This window comes from Elephas maximus, chromosome 5 (genome assembly GCF_024166365.1).
Source record: "Elephas maximus indicus isolate mEleMax1 chromosome 5, mEleMax1 primary haplotype, whole genome shotgun sequence".
Lineage (NCBI taxonomy): Eukaryota > Metazoa > Chordata > Mammalia > Proboscidea > Elephantidae > Elephas > Elephas maximus.
Genome location: NC_064823.1, coordinates 71026401 through 71048019, shown reverse-complemented (window position 1 = coordinate 71048019; position 21619 = coordinate 71026401). Strand labels below are relative to the sequence as shown.

Genomic DNA, 21619 nt, shown 5'->3' with positions numbered 1-21619 from the left:
GTATGGATGTGGTGCTATCTTCTGAGAACATAGGGTGAGGGTCAGAAAGGCACCAGGAGAACGTGGGAGAGAAGCAAAGGTGCAGAAACGGTACCTGTGAGGTTTCTGTGAGATACATACTCAAGTTTAGGTTGATAGTTTTCCTACTTCTTCTTCACAAAGCTGCATTCTTTTCGGACTTCATATCTCCTTAAAATCTATGTTTTCTCATGCTTTTCTTGGTTGGCTTAAAGGAAAAGTGTTTTCGTGTTATAAGTTCTTACTCCTGACCTCCTCTTGTCCTTTTGTTATACTTTCTTCTTCATCTGAATGTGCACTTGGGCACGCATGTTCACTACGTATGTTGATACGGATTTACACATCAAATGCACTCTCATATGCTTCTGTATGTAGGCTGGGTTTCCATCCCTTCTTTACACTGAAATTCCTTGAGGGCAGAAGCTTTATTTTTCCCCCTAATATGCTGATGTATAAAACTTTTGAGAAAACAAACAGCGCTGATTCTAGGGAATGAGGAGGTCTAGTAACTTTTGAATTTTCATAATGACTAGTTGTGTTTTTGGTTTATCCAGGCCCAAGATTCTCTTGTTTTTCTCACTATTGTTTCATTTCAGAACTAATCAAACCTTGACTTAATGCAGGCAAAGGAGGAGAAAAGAGGTATCATTGAAATGCACCCATTTTGGTGGTGTTCTGAGCCCTAATCATGCATGTGTTGAATTGTTGGAACTCTTCTTCCAAGGCTTCTTAGAGGAATACAAAAAAATCTCTTCCATGTGTCAGGAATATTTGCAGAAGAGTCACTTCATTTTTTACTAGTCAACACTTCAAACTACATAGAAGGATTCTGATACCCACCAACGAACACAAATTAACACCTAAGAAAACTGAATAAACATATAGAACTAATATCCAATACCTATGAAGTTGTTCAATTATCTAAATTTTGTACAAGTCCAAGCTAGAACTCTTCTCATCTTCTTGAAAAAAGTGCTAGTTGAGAATACTAAACTATAAAGCAAATAAAACATTCGGGAAATTGCAGTATCTCCTAATTCTTTTTTTAAAATGTGCTCTGCTTAATGCAAAATGATTTAAGATTTACCTCTGAGTCGTAATCTGCAAGGATCCAGGGAAAGACAGGATACTGCATGAGATCATTATATGATCTGCCAGCCAAAGTGTTCAAGTGCATCAAATACTGGAAGTTGCTGATTTCACCTCTCTTGGGAAAGATAAATAAAGATTCATTTTAGAGCAATCAATTATTTCTACTACGTTCACTTTTTAAAATTTTATATGCAAAGGACAGTTTCTTTCTTATAGATTTCTGAATAAGAAAACACTGTTTTCTTCCCAAAAAGAACAAAACCAAAACATTTTCTGTATGGTATATATTCTATGGATTCTTTAAATACTTTTAACTGTGTGCCTTATACTCTTAGGCAGTTAATTACCAAGGAAGCTTACATTTTCATTAACCTTACCTCCCATCTCTGAGTTACAGACTTCTCTCCAACCAAAGTACTAAGCAACCCAGATCTAAAGAGAATAAATAATAAAACAAACTGTAGGCAATACAATTTTAAACTGGAGTAATTTTACAGTTGAAAAGTAAGACAACTGGTCCAAAAATATTTTAAGCTATGGAGGATGAAGAAATCTGTTTAAAACCAAAACCAAACCTGTTGCTGTAGAGTTGATTCCAACTCATACAGACCCTAGAGGACAGAATAGAACCGTCCCATGGAGTTTCCAAGGAGCACCTGGTGGATTTGAACTGCCGACCTTTTAGTTAGTAGCCATAGCACTTAACCACTATGCCACCAGGGTTTTGGGTTGCAATTACCATTTGGAAATACGAAATAACATAAAATCAAACAAGAAAAAAGAGAACGTTGGAAGACATCAAATGTGGTAAGGGAAAATGCTTTCTGTCAATGTTGTTTTAGTATCTGTGACTCAGGAAGTGTGTCCAGAGATGCAAAGCAGTACATATTTCTTACTGCAGGTCATGGTCAAAAGAGTTTGAAAAACACTGATCTGGTCCAATCTTTTACCTTTTACAATAATCCCTAATTAAACATATCCAAAGATATTTACCACCATCATATCAAGAGCTTTAAAATTCAAACTCTCTACTTTCACTAAGGGGGCTCCACATAAGAAAATAATGAGAAATCACACTTGCAGTATTAGAATTAGAAAAATTGATAAAGATGAAATATCAAAAATGAAAGAGTGTTTTATACAGATGTTGAATAAGTTGCAAATAAAACTACGTTTCTGAAGAATATTAAAGGGAAATATTTACACATAATACCGAATGGAAGATGCAAAAAAAAAAAAAAACTTTATTTGCAGCACGAACTCAATTATGCATTTAGGGATATGTGGATGCTTAAAAGACTATAAGGGAATGGGTCAAAATGTGAACAGTAATTTGACATAAATAATTATGTCTTAGAAACCCTGGTGGTGCAGTGGTTAAGACCTACAACTGCTAACCATAAGGCTGGCAGTTCAAATCTACCAGGCACGCCCTGGCAACTCTATGGGGCAGTTCTACTCTGTCTTATAGGGTTGCTATGAGTTGGAATTGACTCGACTGCAACAGGTTTGGTTTTTGGTTTTGGTTAACTATGCCTTAATTTTCTTTTCTTACAATTTTCAGTATTTAAGAAATTTCTATAATCACTAGGTTTAAAAACACTTCAAAAATCATGAATGCTGTCCCCAGATAAAAACAACTCTAATTTCATTATTAAACTATGATGTGCAAGTAGCAAACCACTTACCCCTGCTCCACACTTGTGTTCGGTCTTTGTCCAGACACAGACTCTGAACTGTCAGTTAAAGATGGCACGACAGCCAAAAACCTGGAAAATTTAAAAATAACATAAAATTGCAAAGGAAGCCTCAGCCGGGATCTCCTGGAAGCCTGAGAAAGGATGATTCATTTAAATCTTAATTGTTCATATTTACCCTCCCATTACCTAGTAAATGGCATGTTAAAAAAAATACATACTAATTAGAACACTATTACAAGAAAGGAGGAGATAATGAATTCCAATGCCATATAGCAAAATCTTTCATTTTGGATTTTTACATATTCTGACACACTACCAGATTCAGAAAAGGTCAAGCAACACTGATTCACAGGAATTGAGGCAATGTAATGGAGTCCTAAACAGTGCTTAACAGCTAAGTATTCACATAACAGCAAATAATGACAGTAGCTAAACAAATGCTAGAACAGAGGCATCGCTAAGCAGATGGAGTCATATAAAATATAGAACCTTTATGCTATAGTGTTATTTTTTTTGTAATTGCTTACAATGTTAACATCAATTTTTTCCCCTTTTTATTGTGATGAAAAGGTCAATATTAATTTTTTAATTTTGTTGTTGAGAATATATACAAGTCAACAATTTTTACATGTACCATTTAGTGACACTGATTATATTCTTTGTTGTGCAACCATTTTTACCTTCCTTTACTGAGCTGTTCTTCCATCATTAACATAATCTCACTGCCCCTGAAGGTTCCTATCTAATCTTTCGAGTTGCTGTTGCCAATTTAATCCCATATAGATAGCTCTTAAAAGAGCATAATGCTCAAGGCAGATCTTTTTTACTAGTTAAGCTTAACTATCGTTTGGTTTTAAGATGACTTCAGGGGATTCAATATTAATTTTTTAAAGGCAAAACAGAATTATGGAAAAATTCCTAGGATAGAACTTCTCAGACAAAGACAAATTCATTTCTTCATAGCAGCTTCCAGTCATGAAAAGCAAATACTTTCGTATCACTGTAAACACCATCACCTTTAGAAAGCAAGTTAAACAACTAAAAGTGAACCTCAGTCGCTATACTTAGGTCTTCTCATATCTAGGAGGAGTTCTGCACTACCAATCAACACCTATACACACTTTATTTGAAGAACCACCCTCACTTCCCACATGCTCACATGTGTCACCGCACTGAGGTGATGAGCTGTGATGCTTGGTATCACTCATTCCTCATGAAACTAACATGAAACTTCCCTTAACAGAGAGATCGCCAGGATCTACAGTGCCCCTCAGAGAGCAAGACAAAGCCACTCGCTCCCGATCAGTTATAAAAGCCTTATTATTCACACATCCAACATAAATACCTTCAAGCACATGGATATGCACTGTTTTTCTTTTAAAAGGTAAATTTTAAATATAGCTTACCAAAGATAAACTATGCTGACATTAGATTAACTTTTATTTGGCAATATTACTTTTCAAAGAATGACAGCACAGTATTCAATTGCCCTTCCAAGTCTTGTATGAATATAATTTCCTAAGGAACAGTGAATTTGGTAAACATCAAAGAAGTCTATTTGAACCTGACGTATTATTTTTTAAGGTACAGTTTCATCACCTTTTTACATTTAGAGATACAAGACCTGGGATAAAAGCAGCTTTTGATGATCTTTACTGTAAGTTACCAGAGAATCATGTTCAAAGAGGCTAGCAAAACTGAAACCAGTATTTTCTTAAAAGAAGAAACATCAGTTGACTCACTGATCTATATTCTAGATTTTTAAAAACTAGTTGAACTGGTAATAGCTCCCCCACTCCCATCTAGTCCCATGATAGCATATAAAGTATTTCTTCTTGTAAACAAGACCTTTGGTAGACTTTGTTTCTAATTCCTTTCTGGAAGGCAAGGAGATAATTCCGTCCATCTCCAGAGAAAACTTCCACGGCAATAGGCTGAAATGATCAGAGAGAAAATTATTAAAGAAACAGAAGTTTACAAATAAGGCTACATAATTACTTTTCACACTATGAATTTCTACAATGTTGAAGAAGTTAATTTGTTAACTGAAGAATATTTTTAGAGTTATGAATTTCTAGCACATTAAGCTACAAAATAAAGAGTTCTCTTATTCTGTTCAACTTGTTACTAAAACCTTTTAGTAACAATATAATGTTATGATATCACAATAACTTTAATATAGTAAAAACTTCTACAGAAATTTGCTACCCATACATTAGCAGGTTTCATGAAAATAGGTACATTTTTGTATTTGTTTCAATATAGTGAAAACATAGGCTATTTTACAAAAGGAAGCTTGCTTACCTACTTACTTATGCTTTAAATCGCAATTTGGGCACCCAGATAGATATATATCAGCTTACCTTTGACAAAGGAAAATAAAGCAACTATTTGGCCTCATTTGGGGAATAAGCTGAATCATACTTTAAAAAAAAAAAAAAATTCTTTTACTTTTTTTTTTTTTTAAGGCATTCTTAAGGAATATCTTGTTTGGCAATTTTAAGAATCTCAGACCTGTTCACAAATCCCAGGAAACAATGGCCAGAATATGAGCTCCAGGAGGACAGGGATTTTTGTCTGTTTCCTTCAATGGAAGAGTAACTTGGGCATGGCTGGGTAGGCAAATGTTTTTTAATGAAGTAACATCACGGTAAAAATATGTATCATTAAGACTTGGGAGTGTCCTATATGGGTGGTTTCATCTAGTTGCCTGCACTGTCCTCTGAGGTGACTACCACTATTATCCCCATCACAGAAGAGGACACTGTTGGGCACAGGGGGAGCACCGTGACCTGGTCACAACTTGCTATGTGGGGAGCCAAGTCTGATCCCAGCAGTCTGACTCTGGAGCTCTTATGATACTACCCCGTACTGCTTCTCCAATTTAGAATTGGAATCTAATATTTGGAATCTTGCTATTAACGTGTACTCAGGGTCCATGTTATGGATCACCTTTCAGTGAGGTGTTTTTTATCTCACTAATTCTACTCTTTTGGGTGGAGTCCAAGATAAGACACTTTGTAACAAATTCTACACTCAGAATTTGTATATATAGTGAGGATACAATTTTTATATTAACAGACAATGAAAATGATGACTTGGATAGCTATATGGAAAGACAGAAAACAAAGCTATCACCCAAGCTCTAGGTTGCATTTAAAAAAGGGGATGCAATATACAGTTATACACCTATGTAACATGAGTTTGTCTAGCATAGGACCAAGTCTGTGCAATAATGGGGATCCTACAGAGGGCTTTTATGGCATGTACTAGTTTTAAAAGAATATATCTTCAGAATAGAGGAACATGACAAAATTTAATACTCAGTCAACTCGCCTGCAAGAGGTATCTCCTTTTATGTACTTCCTTGATATCTTCATACGCAAAAATGCTGCAGGTTCTCTTGAGTTGGCTGGGGCCTTGCCTGGCTCCTCGAGGGATAATTGGCTCGTGCATACTAGAGAAAGGAGAAAAGCACAAACACAGTCAGAGATAAATTCACTGTCCAACAAAAGATGTGTTACTTCCAACATCTCAATAGGAGGGAGGGGACAACAGATGAGAAACTATTTACAAGAATCACTTGTTAGCTGCTTGGAGTACAAGGCAAGTACCTTTAGATGAATACAATTTAAAAAATCTTAGTATTGTGGTCAGGGCTAATTCATTCATGGGGCACATGATGCTTTTAGGGACCCAAGAAAATATTTCAGTACTTTTTTTTTAATCAGAAGAAAACAATAACCTTTTAGGTAGAAGAACAAATTTTAATTTATAATATTAACATGTTCATGTTTATACCAACAGTCATGAAATATAATTTTAGTATTTTTGTAGGGAGGAAGGGGCCCACAAAAGTCATCATGTGGCCCTGGTTGGTGCCAAACGCCATTAACAGGTAGGCACAGCTATACAGGCCAGCGTTTGAGATCTCTCCTAGGAATGAGCCACAGGGACCATCCTACATTCTACAATGCCATATGTTCAAAATGTTAAAGGGACAAAAGGCCTAGTTGATTTTCTAAACCTCAAGCTTCTTATTTTCCCTCTAGCTTTGTCTGTCTTCTGAGTTTTCCATTACTCATTATCACTTCATCACAGGAGTGGCAGAAGATGAAAAACACGGGTAAAACTCAGTCAGCTGAACCTTGCTGCATTTCAGTCACACTGTTTCTAGGGTACTCAGAGTACATGTTCTGGTCTTTCACTTGTTAAGAGTATTGGGTAGTAGCCTACATTTTCTATACAACTGTGCAAGCACTGAAATTTTAAGAAAAGAACAAATTTACAAGTTCATAATAAATTTGTCAGTAGGCTGTAATACAAGTAACTCGTCACCTAGGCTATTAATGCACTGAACTATATCATGTAGTTTTCATATTGATAAACAAGGCAAAGCTTTTCCTTTATTACTTGAAATAAATTACCCTCATGAATACTTAATGACAGATACACACAAGCTTAGAGATAACAATACTTAAAAAACAACTTTTGGATTAAAAAAAGCTACGTAAATTTATTTTCTATCTTCTAAACACAGTTGAACATTCTTTCTCTTTATTCATTTACTTACTTTGGAGGTAAGGTTTCAATATCTCTTATTTCCCTGGTCGCTGTCATTGTAAATCCATCAATCACATAAAAATGTTCTTTACCAAAAAGAAGTAGCCCCTCACTGGTATCTAGTCCCTGGACTCGAGCACAGCGGTACATGTGTTGGATCTATAAAGAAAGCCATGAATATCCATTAATACAGCTTTTTTGAAAAATCCAGTTATTTTTTTCATATAAAGGAAGTAAAATGTTTTTAAACGTGTCCTTAACGGGCAAACAATTTTACCAAGACATTACTCTGCTGTGGCATCCCCTTAAGAAAAAAAAATCAAACCTGTTGCCGTCGAGTTGATTTCGACCCATAGCAACCCTGTAGCTAAGCATATTAGGCCCGAGTTTAAGGATATTAAAAGGAATCAGCTATGACTGCAGTCTGATTTGCAGTTGACTTTAGTAAATACATCCATCCAGTCCATCCATTTATCCAGTGTGTCTATCCATCCATCTCTCCTACTACTCACTGAGCGCTTACTATGGGCCATGCACATATGTACTACGTTCTGTAAGTGATGAACATGTTACACAAGGTTCTTGCTCTCACAGGGGAAGATAGACACAACAAGCTTGGCAGGAAAGGGAATTGAGGGACACATGTAAAGAGATTAAAATAGGCTTGTTCCCTAGGTGATGCAAGATGATACAGACTGAGAAAGGTCTGAGAGCCTGGCAGCCCTGAATGAATTCCCAGTTCTGTCACTTAACAGCAGTATGATTTGTCCAGTTACTTACTTTCTCTGGGCCTCAGTGTCTTCATCTGTAAATTTCAACTATACCTCATTGGGTTGTGAGATTTGAGATAATGCACGCAAACATGTTAGAAATTACAGGTTGCCTCTTCCAAATTGATGACGTACCTCTTTTTCTAGAACACCCCCTGGAACTATAACTATGGAATTTGTCCGTATTTGCTCCCTACCTGGAACCTGCTTGCCTGGTAGACTGTTGTGCCATTGTGAAAAAGCCAAACTTGGCAGAAGTTGTATTTTTCTCCTAGGAGGAAGGAGTTGCTAAATCTCTCAGCGTAAGTATTGTTTTCTTTCTAAAAGGAAGTCTCTAGTTCTTAGCAAAAATCCTTTCTTGCTTAAACTCAGTTCAACATAAGTCAAGGAAAAGAAAATCAGCAATTAAATCAAAGTCAAATAAATGTCAGTTTGAGTGCATTTCCTGTGCTACTCAAAGTTAAAGTAATTAGAGCAAAAACTGTATTTGCGAAATTAAAAGTTTAAAAACTGAAAGCATTAGAAAACATTTTCTAAAATACACAAACCTAAGTCAGTTTTCATTGTCATATGTGAACCACTCAATACTAAATGCACAGAATGTTACAGGAAAAATCCTGATGTACTTTTGAAATAACTTCACTGCAGTGTTAATATACATACAGAAAAATGTGCATTTCATAAATGCATGGCCTGATGAATTTTCAAAAGCTAAAAACATTGTGTGGTCAACATCCAGACCAAGAAACAGAACTTTGCCAACAGCCCAGAAGCCTCTCTTGGGTTTCCTTCAGATCTGATATCCTTTCATAGTTACAGGTTTTTTATTTTTATATTTTCCTTTCAGACTAGTCAGGTAATACAGTTGAATAGAACTGTCTTAATTATATTCCAGTTTCTGGTTACTACTTCTTAGTTGGTAAGATCTTAAGCATTATATCAAGATGTAATATCATAAGCAAAAAGAACATCTTTTAAAAATCTGACACTACCATTCATTCAGTCACTCATTCCATCATTCAAAGGTTTCTTGGGTATCTTTTACGTGATTGGAGTTGCATACGGCACTGGCAATAGGATTAAGAAACAGTGCCTCACCATTGAAGAGAAGAGACAGTAAGAAATAATTATATGATAATACAGAGTGAAATACACAGGCATTATAAAAGCCTCAAGGAGAGGCATCTAAACAAGCCTGAGCTGGTAAGACAGTTCCTATGTCTTAAACACATTTAGATAAATAAGGTTATAACAAATGGGAAATACCAGGCTAGAAGAAGCTATCCAAGTGACAGAAAACGGGACATTTTGACAGAAAATATAGTATGAGTAAAAGTGCAGAGTAAAGAAACGTGACAGATGGAGTCATAAAATGCTGCAGGAGCTCTGGCTAGAAGGCAGAGTTAGTAATGAGTCTAGGGAGGTCAACAGGGATAGGAGGTTGAAAGAGAAACAGGAAGGCAAGGCAAATGCGAGAGCCGGAAGTAAACACAAGAATTGAGGTGATGGTATAGAATCGCCCAGGTTGCTTGTAGGTGGTTACCGGAATTATTACAGAACAGGAAAAAGTATAAAGTCAGATTACTGAATGGGTCACCTACAAGGATAATGAAATAGATAATTATGGGAAAAGCTGCAGTCTAATAAAGGGTCTAGACGAAGAGGGCAACACAGGTGTCAATTGTTAATACTGTATCCAGTGAAACTATACACTGTGAAGTGTATTCAGAGAGGTCAGGAAACGAAGACGAGAGAAGTCAAGTACTAGACTCAAAAGGCTGCTTAATACTACATTTTATTACAGAGGCTAAAATATTTATCTTCCACCATCCGATACCCTATCGGCTCATCTTGTAATATGGAAACAAGTTACTTCGATACAATCCTTCTGTTTCGAAGCACAGTACCTTTTCTCCTTCCTCTAATAGGCGCAGTAAGGTTGCATTGTCTGTTTTCTCCTCTTCTTCTATAGAGCCGCCCTCAGCAATCTGGTCTTGTAGCTGCTCTTGGTTCTCCTCATCTCCTCCATCAGGTGCAGATCGAGACCGTTTCAAAGGGGGCTTAACCAGACCTATAGTACAATAACCAAGATGGCCATGTGACTTTGTGGATGCCATTTGGAGGAGCAGTTTAGTCTCATGTAGTCCTCCTGTACATTCCCAATGTGAGACAACTCTGGAAGGTACAAGGAGGCAGCACAGTTCAGTGGTTAAGATCATAGGCTCTGGAGTTAAACAGTTCCATGACTTTGGAAAGGCTATTTACCTTCTTTGAACCTCAGTTTCCTTCATCTATAAAACTGGGATAGGAATACTATTTACCTCAGAGAGTTGTGGAGCCCTAGTGACTCAGTGGTTAAGAGCTATGGCTGCTAACCGAAAGGTCGGCAGTTCAAATCTACCAGCTGCTCCTTGGAAACCCTATGGGGCAGTTCTACTCTGTCCTATAGGGTCGCTGTGAGACAGAATCGACTCGATGGCAATGAGTTTGGATTGGTTCAGAGAGTTGTTGGAAGATTAAATGAGACAATTCATGTAGAGTGCTTAGCACTGTGCTTAATACAGAGAAAATTCTTGAAAAGTATCAAATGATGATGACAAACAGAATTTAGCATAACTAATGGTGAGAGTGGAATTGATTATGGATAGATGTCATTGAGGGGGTACCATGAGTAAATGTTCAATTACTATCAGAAATAAAAAAGAAAGAGCAAGTTATAAACATAATTATAATAGAACCCACCTACTTAGAGGGCCTATTAAGGCTGTCTCAAGCCTCATTTCACAAGCAGCACTATGGTCATTCTTACATGAATGAAATGTGGTCAAATCATCAGGTCATAATGAACAAGAACAGAATTCTTTCTAATACAAGGACCAAAAAACCTAAACCAAACCCGTTGCTGTCATGTGGATTCCGACTCATGGCAACCCTACTGGAAAGAACAGAACTGCCCCACAGGGTTTCCAAGGAGCTGCTGGTGGATTCAAACTGCCGACCTTCTGGTTAGCAGCCAAACTCTTAACCACTGTGCCACCAGGGCTCCAATACAAGGACAGGTCATTTAATTTTCAGATTAAGAAAATATCTACATTTTGCTAATTTTATTGATAATCACAGGAGTTGAAATTAAAATCAGTTGATAACAGTAACCAGCGAGATCCCAAAGTATGGGAAGCACTCAAAATAAACTCTAAATCCCACATTTCCCTAAATTAACATTCTTTAATTGTACAAGAAACCCTGGTGGCATAATGGTTAAGTGCTACAGCTGCTCATCAAAAGGTCCACAGTTCGAATCCACCAGGCACTCCTTGGAAACTCCATGAGGCAGTTCTATTCTATCCTTTATGGTCACTGTGAGTCAAAATCGACTTGATGGCAATGGGTTGGGTTTGGTCTTCTGGTTTAGTTGTACTATCAAAAGTAATGTTACATCTGTTGATTATAGTTGCTCCAAGCATTTTGGAAAAGCGTAAGTCACCCTGTTAAGAGTTTTACGCTTTGAACATTAGTTATCAAGAGGTTCTGTTTTACCTTGAAAAGAACCTCATCTCCATATGTGAAATGCAGTATAATAAGTAAGCCCTGTTGAGCACACTCACAAGTAAGCAAACACAGTTGCATTACTTTTACTTTAATGAATCAAAGCCTCCATCTCCATGTTTAGCATAATACCTTGAGGCATGCTACAGTAGGGCCATCAATATTAGTGAGTTTTTTTTTTTTTTTTAGCTCCATTAGAAAACAAGAAAATGAGGTCCAGAGAAGTTAAGTGGCAATGACTCAAACATAAGTCAACTGACTACTCTGTGGATTATACCTTGGCTTATTCCCAGTAACTACAGCTTTGGACTCATCCCAATAACTTCGCTGATGCAATGTCAAGAAAATTAGAAGGTTTAAAACTGTGTTACACTACTAAAACTTTCATGGATTCTTCAAAAATGTCAGAGCAATTATGTGCTGCTTAGTAAGTCACACTCATCCCAAGAGAGAACAGGGATAATAACAGGAAACACTGGTCACAAATTTGGGATTACGCTTTTTGTTGACATAGTCACATACTACGAGTTTTTTAATCAACGGAATCTGAAATTCAGATCCTAATTTACAGATACTAATTCACATTCTAGAGTTTTACTTATAGAATATGCTAAGACTTTTGACTTACTGCTGCATCAGTCTTAAAAAAGTTTAACAATAGATTGATTTACATATTCAATATTGACTGAATCCCCATTTTGTGCTAGGCAGGTGCTACAAGCTATGAGGTGGGAAACCACTTCTGACACTGGGGAAATCACAGTTTAGAAAGAGACCAACTTATAAAGAGATGAAGCTCATCACTGGAATTGCTATAATAGATACATGAGCAAAGCGCTGACAGTGGACAGAGGAGCTAAAAAGCCTTCAGAGTAGGATGGTTTGATATTTGAACAGTGTTTTGAAGACTGAATACAGAACAAGTGAAGCTGTAGGAAGGAAGAAGCATCCCAGGTCAAGGGCACACATATGTAAAAGAACAGAATTAAAAAGTCTACAGGCACTGTAGTGTAATTTGTTACCTTATGCAAGCTCTACTAAGCTCCTAGAGGTCTGGGTTTGGGATAATCTCTGTCAGCTCATAGGAAAAAAGATCATTATTTCTTACCTTGGCTAACATGCAGTAAAGAAACATTCAGTAGTTGTTTTAATTTTACAAATATGTAATCAGTTATCACACCTTAACTTAAAATAAACAGGAGCCACTAGAAATATTGCCAAATGCAATAAAAAATATTAAGCCAATGGGTACGTTACATTTATTTCTAGGCAATAAAAAAGAACCCGTCTCAAAGGTCAGCTCAACTGGACTGGACCAAAAGCAAAGAAGTTTCTGGGATAAACTGAATGCTTCGAAGGTCAGCAGAGCAAGGGCGGGGGTTTGGAGACTATGGCTTAAGGGGACTTCTAAGTCAATTGGCAAAATAATTCTATTATGAAAACATTCTGCATCCCACTTTGAAATGTGGCGTCTGGGGTCTTAAATGCTAACAAGCGGCCATCTAAGATGCATCAATTGGTCTCAACCCACCTGGAGCAAAGGAGAATGAAGAACACCAAGGTCACACGATAACTATGAGCCCAAGAGACGGAAAGGGCCACATGAACCAGAGACTTACATCATCCTGAGACCAGAAGAACTGGACGGTGCCCGGCCACAACTGATGACTGCCCTGACAGGGAGCACAACAGAGAACTCCTGAAGGAGCAGGAGATCAGTGGGATGCAGACCCCAAATTCTCATAAAAAGACCAGACTTAATGGTCTGACTGAGACTAGAGGAATCCTGGCGGTCATGGTCCCCAAACCTTCTGTTGGCCCAGGACAGGAACCATTCCTGAAGACAACTCATCAGACATGGAAGGGACTGGAAAATGGGTAGGAGAGAGACGCTGATGAAGAGTGAGCTACTTGTATCAGGTGGACAATTGAGACTGTGTTGGCATCTCCTGCCTGGAGAGGGATAGGAGGGTAGAGAGGGTTAGAAACTGGCAAAATTGTCACGAAAGGGGAGACTGGAAGGGCTGATTCATTAGGGGGCGAGTAAGTGGGAGTATGGAGAAAGGTGTATATAAGCTTATATGTGACAGACTGACTTGATTTGTAAACGTTCACTTAAAGCTCAATAAAAATTATTAAAAAAAAAAAAAGAACCCGTCTCTAAGAAGGGTGAGATGGTATAATATGAATGAATACTTTTAAGGTTGCCCCTACTATTCACAGTTGCTCATATTTTCATATAGAATTCAAATATAAAGAATGTTCCAAAGTGATTTTTAGTCAAAATCAAAGAGGAAGGCTAACCTTTGACTTTAGCAATCGTGTCTTCACCATGCTCTGGTTCTTGCTGAGTGGCTTCACCTTCGGAACTCTCTACAATGGTATCTTGGACAATGGCTGGATTGCCAGAGGCTAGTCGCATGTAGTATTCTTTACTGTCGTAACTTACGGCTCTCCTGTATCGAGCAGGTTTCTAAGAAATAACAAAAGAAAAAAAGACTCAGATAATTACCTTTAAAGATTAAAATATAACTTTCCCAAGGAAAGATATGATGTCGAGACTTCTTTCTGTGTTACTTTTTTTTGGGGGGGCTCTTAACACACTGCATGTATACATGATAAATTCATAGACTTTCAGGTAAAGTATGCCTATTTTTGAATTCCACTGATTTTTAAAAGACATATATAAAACAATATTAGCAGTTTTGTTCTTTCCAAAATAGGGTTCCAATAATCCCTAGCCAAAGTTTTTACGTTAGTACAATACATCCACATTGATGTATCAGAAACCCTCGCCATACGGTAAAGAGAATGTCCACTGTTGGAGAGCATGGAGCTGCAAGCGATGTCTAGTCTGTAAGGAGTCTCAAGAGAAGTAAGTAATTCAGGCCTAAAGGTCCATCCATTCAGTTGTAATAATCTGTATGAATGTTTACTTCAGATACTTGTAGGTAGTGACTGAGAACTGCTCTCTTTTCCATTTTCCCAGGTTTTGTTGGAACCCTGGAAATGGCCCAAACCTTCTTCAGATCCTTCTGAAAGTCCTGACCCAACACGGAGTCCACTAGCTTCAGGGCAGATGGTGCTTTGTGCGTGGCCTGTTACTATAAGCTGGTTACCTTCAATTTGCTAAAGGCTTCTCCTTGCTTGTTATGCAAAAAATAGGATCAAGAAGCCTACTAACTAAATGAGTACGGCAAGGATATATATAAATCCATTTTGAAGAAGAAATTCATTACCAAGAAACATTAGAGGAACAATTTTTTGGCATATAAGAACATTACAAGTTCTCCAACTGACCTAAAAACTGTTTTTTTTTAAATACTGACAATGAGAAATTAAGGTCTAAGATATCCTACAAAATTTAAAATCATAGAGAGAACAGTTTATTCAGCTTTCTTCAATCAGAATTAGATTCAGACTTTGGGCTGACAATTAGGAAAAAGATGAAATTCGAAACATGCCTTAAAAACATTCCCTTATAAACATTCCTTTATTTTATTTTCCTATGAATACTGTGATGTTAATTTTGGCCAGGCTACGGTGCCCAGCTGTTTGGTCAAACACTTATACATGTGATTAAACCACTTGGCCTGAGGCAGTTTAGCCTCCATAGTGTGTGTGGGCCTCACACAACCAGTTGAAGGCCCTAAGAGCAAAAACGGAGGTTCTCTTGAGTATTCTGCCTCCAGGGCATAAATGGAGATCTTGCCAGAATTCCCTCTATTGCCCACCACCCACTTATTGATTTCGGGGCACAAGATTTCCTAAATTTCCGGCCTGTCCTCTGACCTACAGATTTTGGACATGCCAGTCCCCAAAATCGTGAGCTGTTTTCTCAAAATAAATCTCTCTGCATATATTTAAAGGAATTCTAACTAAAGTGGAAAGCAAGTACCCAACTGAATGGAATATTTAGACCGAAATACTGAAGCAGTTTTGAGGTTAAAAAAAATTTAAAAAACCAAACCGAAGCCACATCACTCTTCTTTTAATTACACACAGAGCCCGGAAATGAAGAGAGCCGTATGCTGAGGAATGATATGCAGCAAGTGGAAATTGAAAAATATTAGATGAGAAAGTACTAAAAATGATTTAAAAATGATATCACAATTATGGGAGAAACAATCTGATGGGCAAACTAATAAGAACATTGCAATTTTTTGAAAATAAAAGTAGTTAACGTTGTACCATAACAATTCTTAAGAGGTATGACCATTTCTTCAATATACTAATTTCGAAATTGCTACTTTTTAAAAAGATGAAAGCACAGTTAGTGATGGGCAAGACAATGAATTAATGATGTGGGACAGAATCTACTTGCTTACTGACTTCATACACAGATTTAAACTTGAACTATAAGCATTTTCCCCTAGATGACTTTAGGTACATTTCTGTGTTTTTAAGAACTACAACTTTTACTGAATTAAATCTTTAAAATTAGACTTTTTTGTTTTTAAAGTATGGAATCTTTCTGAACAGTGAAAAAAATTATACATTTTTAAATTAATAAAAATAAAACTGTATTTTAAAAAAGTGATCACACTGCCTTTTAATACATTTCCATTAGTTCTTTCTGACAGAAAAAATAGTTCTAAGAAGATACTTTTGCATTCTCAAAATACATACTGTTCAGTATCTAAACGAATGACATACAATTGAAAAAAGAAGTTGAACACGTCAGGCTGCCCATTACTAACATGCCTCAGAATCTGTTAGTTGATGTGTGAAGCAATACACATCTTATTGTGAGAGCAGAGAAAACTCAGCCTGTTAGTGAGCAGCTTACAAACCCTAACCAACCAACCCGCTGCTGCTGAGTTGATTTCGAATCATCGTGACCCTATAGGCAGAGGAGAATTGCCTCATAGGGTTTCCAAGGCTGTAATCTTTACGGAAGCAGACTGCTACATCTTTCTCCCGTGGAGCGGCTAGTGGGTTTGAATGTTTAACCACTGCACCACCCGACTCCTTACACAAACCCTGGAAAGAGCTAATCAGAATGAAGCTGAGAAACAGAAGAGCAACTCTCTCGGCATGAATGAAACCAACTTTTTAATACCAAGAGCCTTACAGAAAGAGCAAATTGAAAGCCAATCCTTAAAGTTAGTCTAGTCTACCATGCACTAAAAAAACCGCAAGTATTTTGCATTCTCTTAGGGTAACTTGTGTTTTACCTTTTGAGGAATGATATCGTCAGGTGCCTCAGGCTGTTTACTTGGGATCTCAGACTGAAAACAGGGTATTAAGTATAGACATATCAGAAAGACAAAAACAAAAAACAACTTAAAGAAGAACACAAAAATAAAATTTTCTTGAGGACTGTAAGGAATATGGAAGATATACTCGCTCAGAAGAAATAAACATGGTATCCTAACTACTCGAAATAATGCATTCGTATCTTGTGATTATTTCCTCAATTACCAAAAGTAATTTTAAAACCTTACATACACTAAAATTCTCATGCTACTAAACAGGACAAACTCTTAAAAATCACACTGATAAAACCCCAGCACAGGTCACCACTGTCATAGGTGACTTATAGGCAACTCTTTACATGGCTTTAAAAGAAAAAAAGCCCTGAAACCTGGATAACAGAACCTAATGCTAGCAATACCTTCCACCTACACTTGCACTGTGCTCACCCCCAGATCTGTGCTGTAACAGGAGCAACTGGGTTAAAGTATTCTCTACGATAACCCATACTACGGGAAATCACTAAGTACTGGTTAGTGAAAAACAACCTTCCCGTAAAAGTTCAGAGACCTGCTTCCCTCAGTACTCTCACAGACACAATCCCAGAAAAGCTGAAAGAAGGCAGACTGCATCTTCAGCCCCTAAACCAAAAGTCTGTAAAGAGTACTATTTAAGAACTAAGCAGTTGCTTTGTATTTTATTCCCAGAACACAATCCTGATTAATGAGAAGGCAATTTCTGCCGAGCTGTAGTGCCTGGCTTGTGCACATAAACACACAGACAGCTACAGACGGAAAAAGTGGACCCAGGGACTACTACCAATTTTTCTTCCAATTCACAGTTTACATCTGGAGATGACTTCTAGTAAGCACGACTATAGTAAACACGAAAAGGCCAAATGTTTTTACAAATGTTTGCTTCCTTAGCCAAAACAAACACTGGGCTAGTGGGCCATAACTTTAAAATACTTCACAAGGTTTAGTAAACATTTCTCTTTAAAAGCAAACTTTTAAAAGTATACCTTATATACGAGGTTTCTTTTGGGAGTGATGGAAATGTTCTGAAGTTAGGTGGTATAATGGTTGTAAAACTGCGAATATCCTAAGAATCACTGAAAGCTTTAAACAAGTGAATTTTATGGTATGTGACTATATCTAAGGAAAGCTGTTATTAAGAAAGTATACCTTGTATCATCAAAGAATAATCTGTAAAATGTTCCATATCAATGTTCTAGATGTTGATATGGTTTGTCCAAACCCACTGAATGGTACACCTAAGATCTGTGTTATTTCAATATATCTAAATTTTACCTCAATTAAAAAGAAAATAATTTTAAACAAATATGAACCTCTAACATAATTATATGCATGTGGAAGTGTTTAGGGGTGAAGGGTACTGATTTCTGCAACTCGGTTTGAAGCTCATCAAAAAATAAGATTGCTGGATAGATATGTGATAAACCAATGCAGCAAAATAGACCAAATTCTACTGTCAGACCCAACTTTGATATTCATTCTAAAACTTAAAAGCCACTGGTGTCGAGTGGATTCCAACTCCTTGTGACCCTATAGGACAGAGTAGAACCGCCCCACAGGGTTTCCAAGGCTGTAAATCTTACAGAAGTGGATTGCCGTATCTTTCTCCCATGGAGCAGCTGGTGGGTTCAAACTGCTGGCCTTTTGGATAGCAGACTAGCACTTTAACCACTGTGCCACCAGGGCTTCTATGTTCACTGTATATTCCACTACATATCTTTGACCAGAATGTGAGCAGGCACTACCACCAACATGCTTAATATTTTCCCTGCGGCACATAGTATACTACTGGTTTAATACATATTTGCTCATTGATCCACTGGGAGACTGAGGTTTTGATTTTACTAAAAGACACAGCATTCAATAGCAAAGATACATGTTACACAATTATAGTATTATCATAGCTCCTATTTACTAAAAAATTTATCACTAAATTATTATGCTTATATACCCAAAAACCCATTGCTGCTGAGTTGATTCTGACTCACAGCAACCCTACAGGACAGAGTAGAACTGTCCCATAGGATTTCCAAGGGGTGGCTGGTGGATTCGAACTCCCAAGCTTTTGGTTAGCAGCCAAGCTCAGGATTTCTAGAAAATAATTGAACAAGACCCTTTACTTCAAATGTTTTTACAATGCTGAAAATAAAAATTCCTGAGTGAGTTGGTTAGCTTCTATCAGTTTTGAGACATCTATATATTATATTAAAAAATATGTAGCAGCAGCCATAAGAGATTCCCTTAATTAGAAAAGGAACTTTAAAATAAAATCATTTACCCTCTTGCCTCTGAGCAGCCCAACATTAATAGGTAGACAGGTAAGTCTTTTTACCCCAATGATCTTTGCAAAAAACAGTAAATTTGAGATTATTACTCTGTGAAAATAGGAAGATGGCAGAATTAATATCAGGTTTTAGTATTAAAATATAATTTTTAATAAATGATATAATATGAAAGGAGCCCTGGGGGTGCAGTGGTTAAAGCAATTGGCTGCTAATCAAAAGGTCATCAGTTTGCAAACACCAGCAGCTCTGAGGGAGAAAGATGTGGCAGTCTGTTTCTGCAGAAATCTACAGCTTTGGAAACCCTATGGGGTCACTATGAGTCAGGATCAGCCTGACAGCAGTGGGTCTGGGTATAACATGGGATCTTACTCTCCTTTTTGAGGATCCAGAGTGATGAAAGATTTGCTCAAAAATAACCAGATTTTGTACTTTTATCATATCAATCTCAGGCTCACATCTTAATACTATCAATAACTGATATTACCATTTAAAATACAGAATTACAGTGTAATTTAGTATAGCTATTTTAATTATGAAAATTACCTGAACCCATCCACATGTGCCTAATTTTTCTCAGAACATTAATAATCGTTATTATTGTTGCTTCACTAAAATAATTTTTGTTGACAAAATTTCAAAGCTTTTAAGTTGGCAGAGAATGAAATACTAAGACGTGCTCGACATCCTAAAACAAACCTCTCATTTAAAAATAAAAAAAATAATGCTCATAACTTAGACTGGTAGGTTATTTCTTATACAGCATGTAACATTATTATCAAGATTTAAGAACTGGGACCTTAATGACTAAATAAATAATCACTTGATTCATTTCCAAACAGTAAAGATTTTAAGATAACAAATTAGCTTCTTAATCACTGTATTCTAGCTTAAGCAATAAAAAAATAGGACTGAAAAATGTTATTTGGAAACAATAATTATTTTTAATAAATAAGGCAAAAGATAAAATTACTTGCCCCTGTTCTAAGTAAAACCTGTTTTACACAGTAAGAGGCTTCAAAATAAAGCAATTTTTAGGTTGGCACGTATCTGTTATATTGTAAAATATACTGACTGGATTTTACAAATACATGCATGCAAGTAAGGTCACAAATTTATGGGAACTGAAAGAGAAGAAATTACTAATCTCTAACTATGAAAGGCAATATCTAACATAGTTCAGGGCCTCGGTGGATTTACTATGAAGTTAATGAAGATTAAACTTCAAGGGCCCTCATTTCCCATGTTTCCTTTCAAAACCCTGGAAGAGGGGCTGCAGTAATTCTGCATTCATAATTTTGTGTTCTTTTTCCTTAAAGAGCCTTCTGCCAACTTGTATAAACTTCAGGGCCCATAAAATCTGGCTACTAGCCCTTTTTAATCAAAATCCCAGATTTAGGAAAAGTCTATAGAATGTTAAACAGGAAGCCACAGATACAATCTATAACTTAAGCTTAGATGACAGAGGGCTGGTGGTCTACTCATTGGACATTATTAAGTACGGGGCAGCTAGCAGTTGAGAGACAAAATCTAATATATGGCTTTTGTCTGGAAGATGCTCCCAGGCTATGGACAATGAAACAAAATAGGCAAACATCAGCATCTTTTCTTTTTCAAGAGATTCAACTATTGGGAGACCATCAACCTATACTTATTATATTTTACTACACTGCTTAGTAACTGTGACCTAAAAGGCATCCCTTAACTTTTCCAGTCACCAGTTCCTCATTTGCAAAATAGGGGTAATAATTCAGAATTAAAACAAAAAAGCTGCATATAAATTGCTCTACAGAGTATCCAGCTCACTCTGCTTTGTAAATATTAGCTCTTCTTTTTTGATTTTATGATATAAGTCACTAGGATAAGAGATTTTTCTATTTTGTAATTTTCTTTTTTGTCAACACTGCCAGAATGCATACCCAGTGCTGTCAAGTCAATTCCGACTCATAGCGACCCTATAGGACAGAGTAGAACTGCCCCGTACAGTTCCCAAGGAGTGCCTGGCGGATTCAAACTGCTGACCCTTTGGTTAGCAGCTGTAGCACTTAACTGCTACGCCACCAAGGTTTCCAGAACGCATAGTTTATAAAACAAAAGAAGAAATTTAATGGTGTTTCAAATTTCCAAAGGATTCTGAATTATCAAAACCAAAATAAAAATTATTCATTCAGAAAATTTCATCACAGCAGGTTAACCTTGACTCCCACATGAACTAAGCAGCATGAATTCAGGATTCTGAAACTGTACCCTCTCCACTCTTTCCTTTTATGTAAATGTATCTGCAACATTTCTGGACCGCTTTGTATTTCTCAGTATGTAATCCATCTGTTAAAAAAAATAAGTTCCATATGGTACATACTTATTATTTATGAGTATGTCTATTTAGATTTCAGAGGCTGGTGAACTCCTTTGCTTAT

At 36.9% G+C, this 21619-nt stretch overlaps 1 protein-coding gene across 7 annotated transcripts in view; it reads right to left on the bottom strand.

Annotated features, from left to right (window-relative positions):
- Positions 1 to 21619, bottom strand: part of WDFY3 (WD repeat and FYVE domain containing 3) — a 351994-nt gene that overhangs the window by 34850 nt on the left and 295525 nt on the right. For 5 of the 7 annotated variants that reach the window (XM_049885821.1, XM_049885820.1, XM_049885822.1 and 2 more), the window contains 9 exons: positions 16867 to 16920; positions 13994 to 14162; positions 10051 to 10214; positions 7384 to 7532; positions 6147 to 6267; positions 4659 to 4744; positions 2799 to 2879; positions 1488 to 1542; positions 1106 to 1225 (listed from right to left, as the gene is read on the bottom strand). In XM_049885821.1, the coding sequence (XP_049741778.1) occupies positions 1106 to 1225; positions 1488 to 1542; positions 2799 to 2879; positions 4659 to 4744; positions 6147 to 6267; positions 7384 to 7532; positions 10051 to 10214; positions 13994 to 14162; positions 16867 to 16920 (999 nt within the window). The remainder of the gene's footprint in view (positions 1 to 1105; positions 1226 to 1487; positions 1543 to 2798; positions 2880 to 4658; positions 4745 to 6146; positions 6268 to 7383; positions 7533 to 10050; positions 10215 to 13993; positions 14163 to 16866; positions 16921 to 21619) is intronic. The other 2 variants (XM_049885824.1, XM_049885826.1) reach the window with 1 other exon arrangement.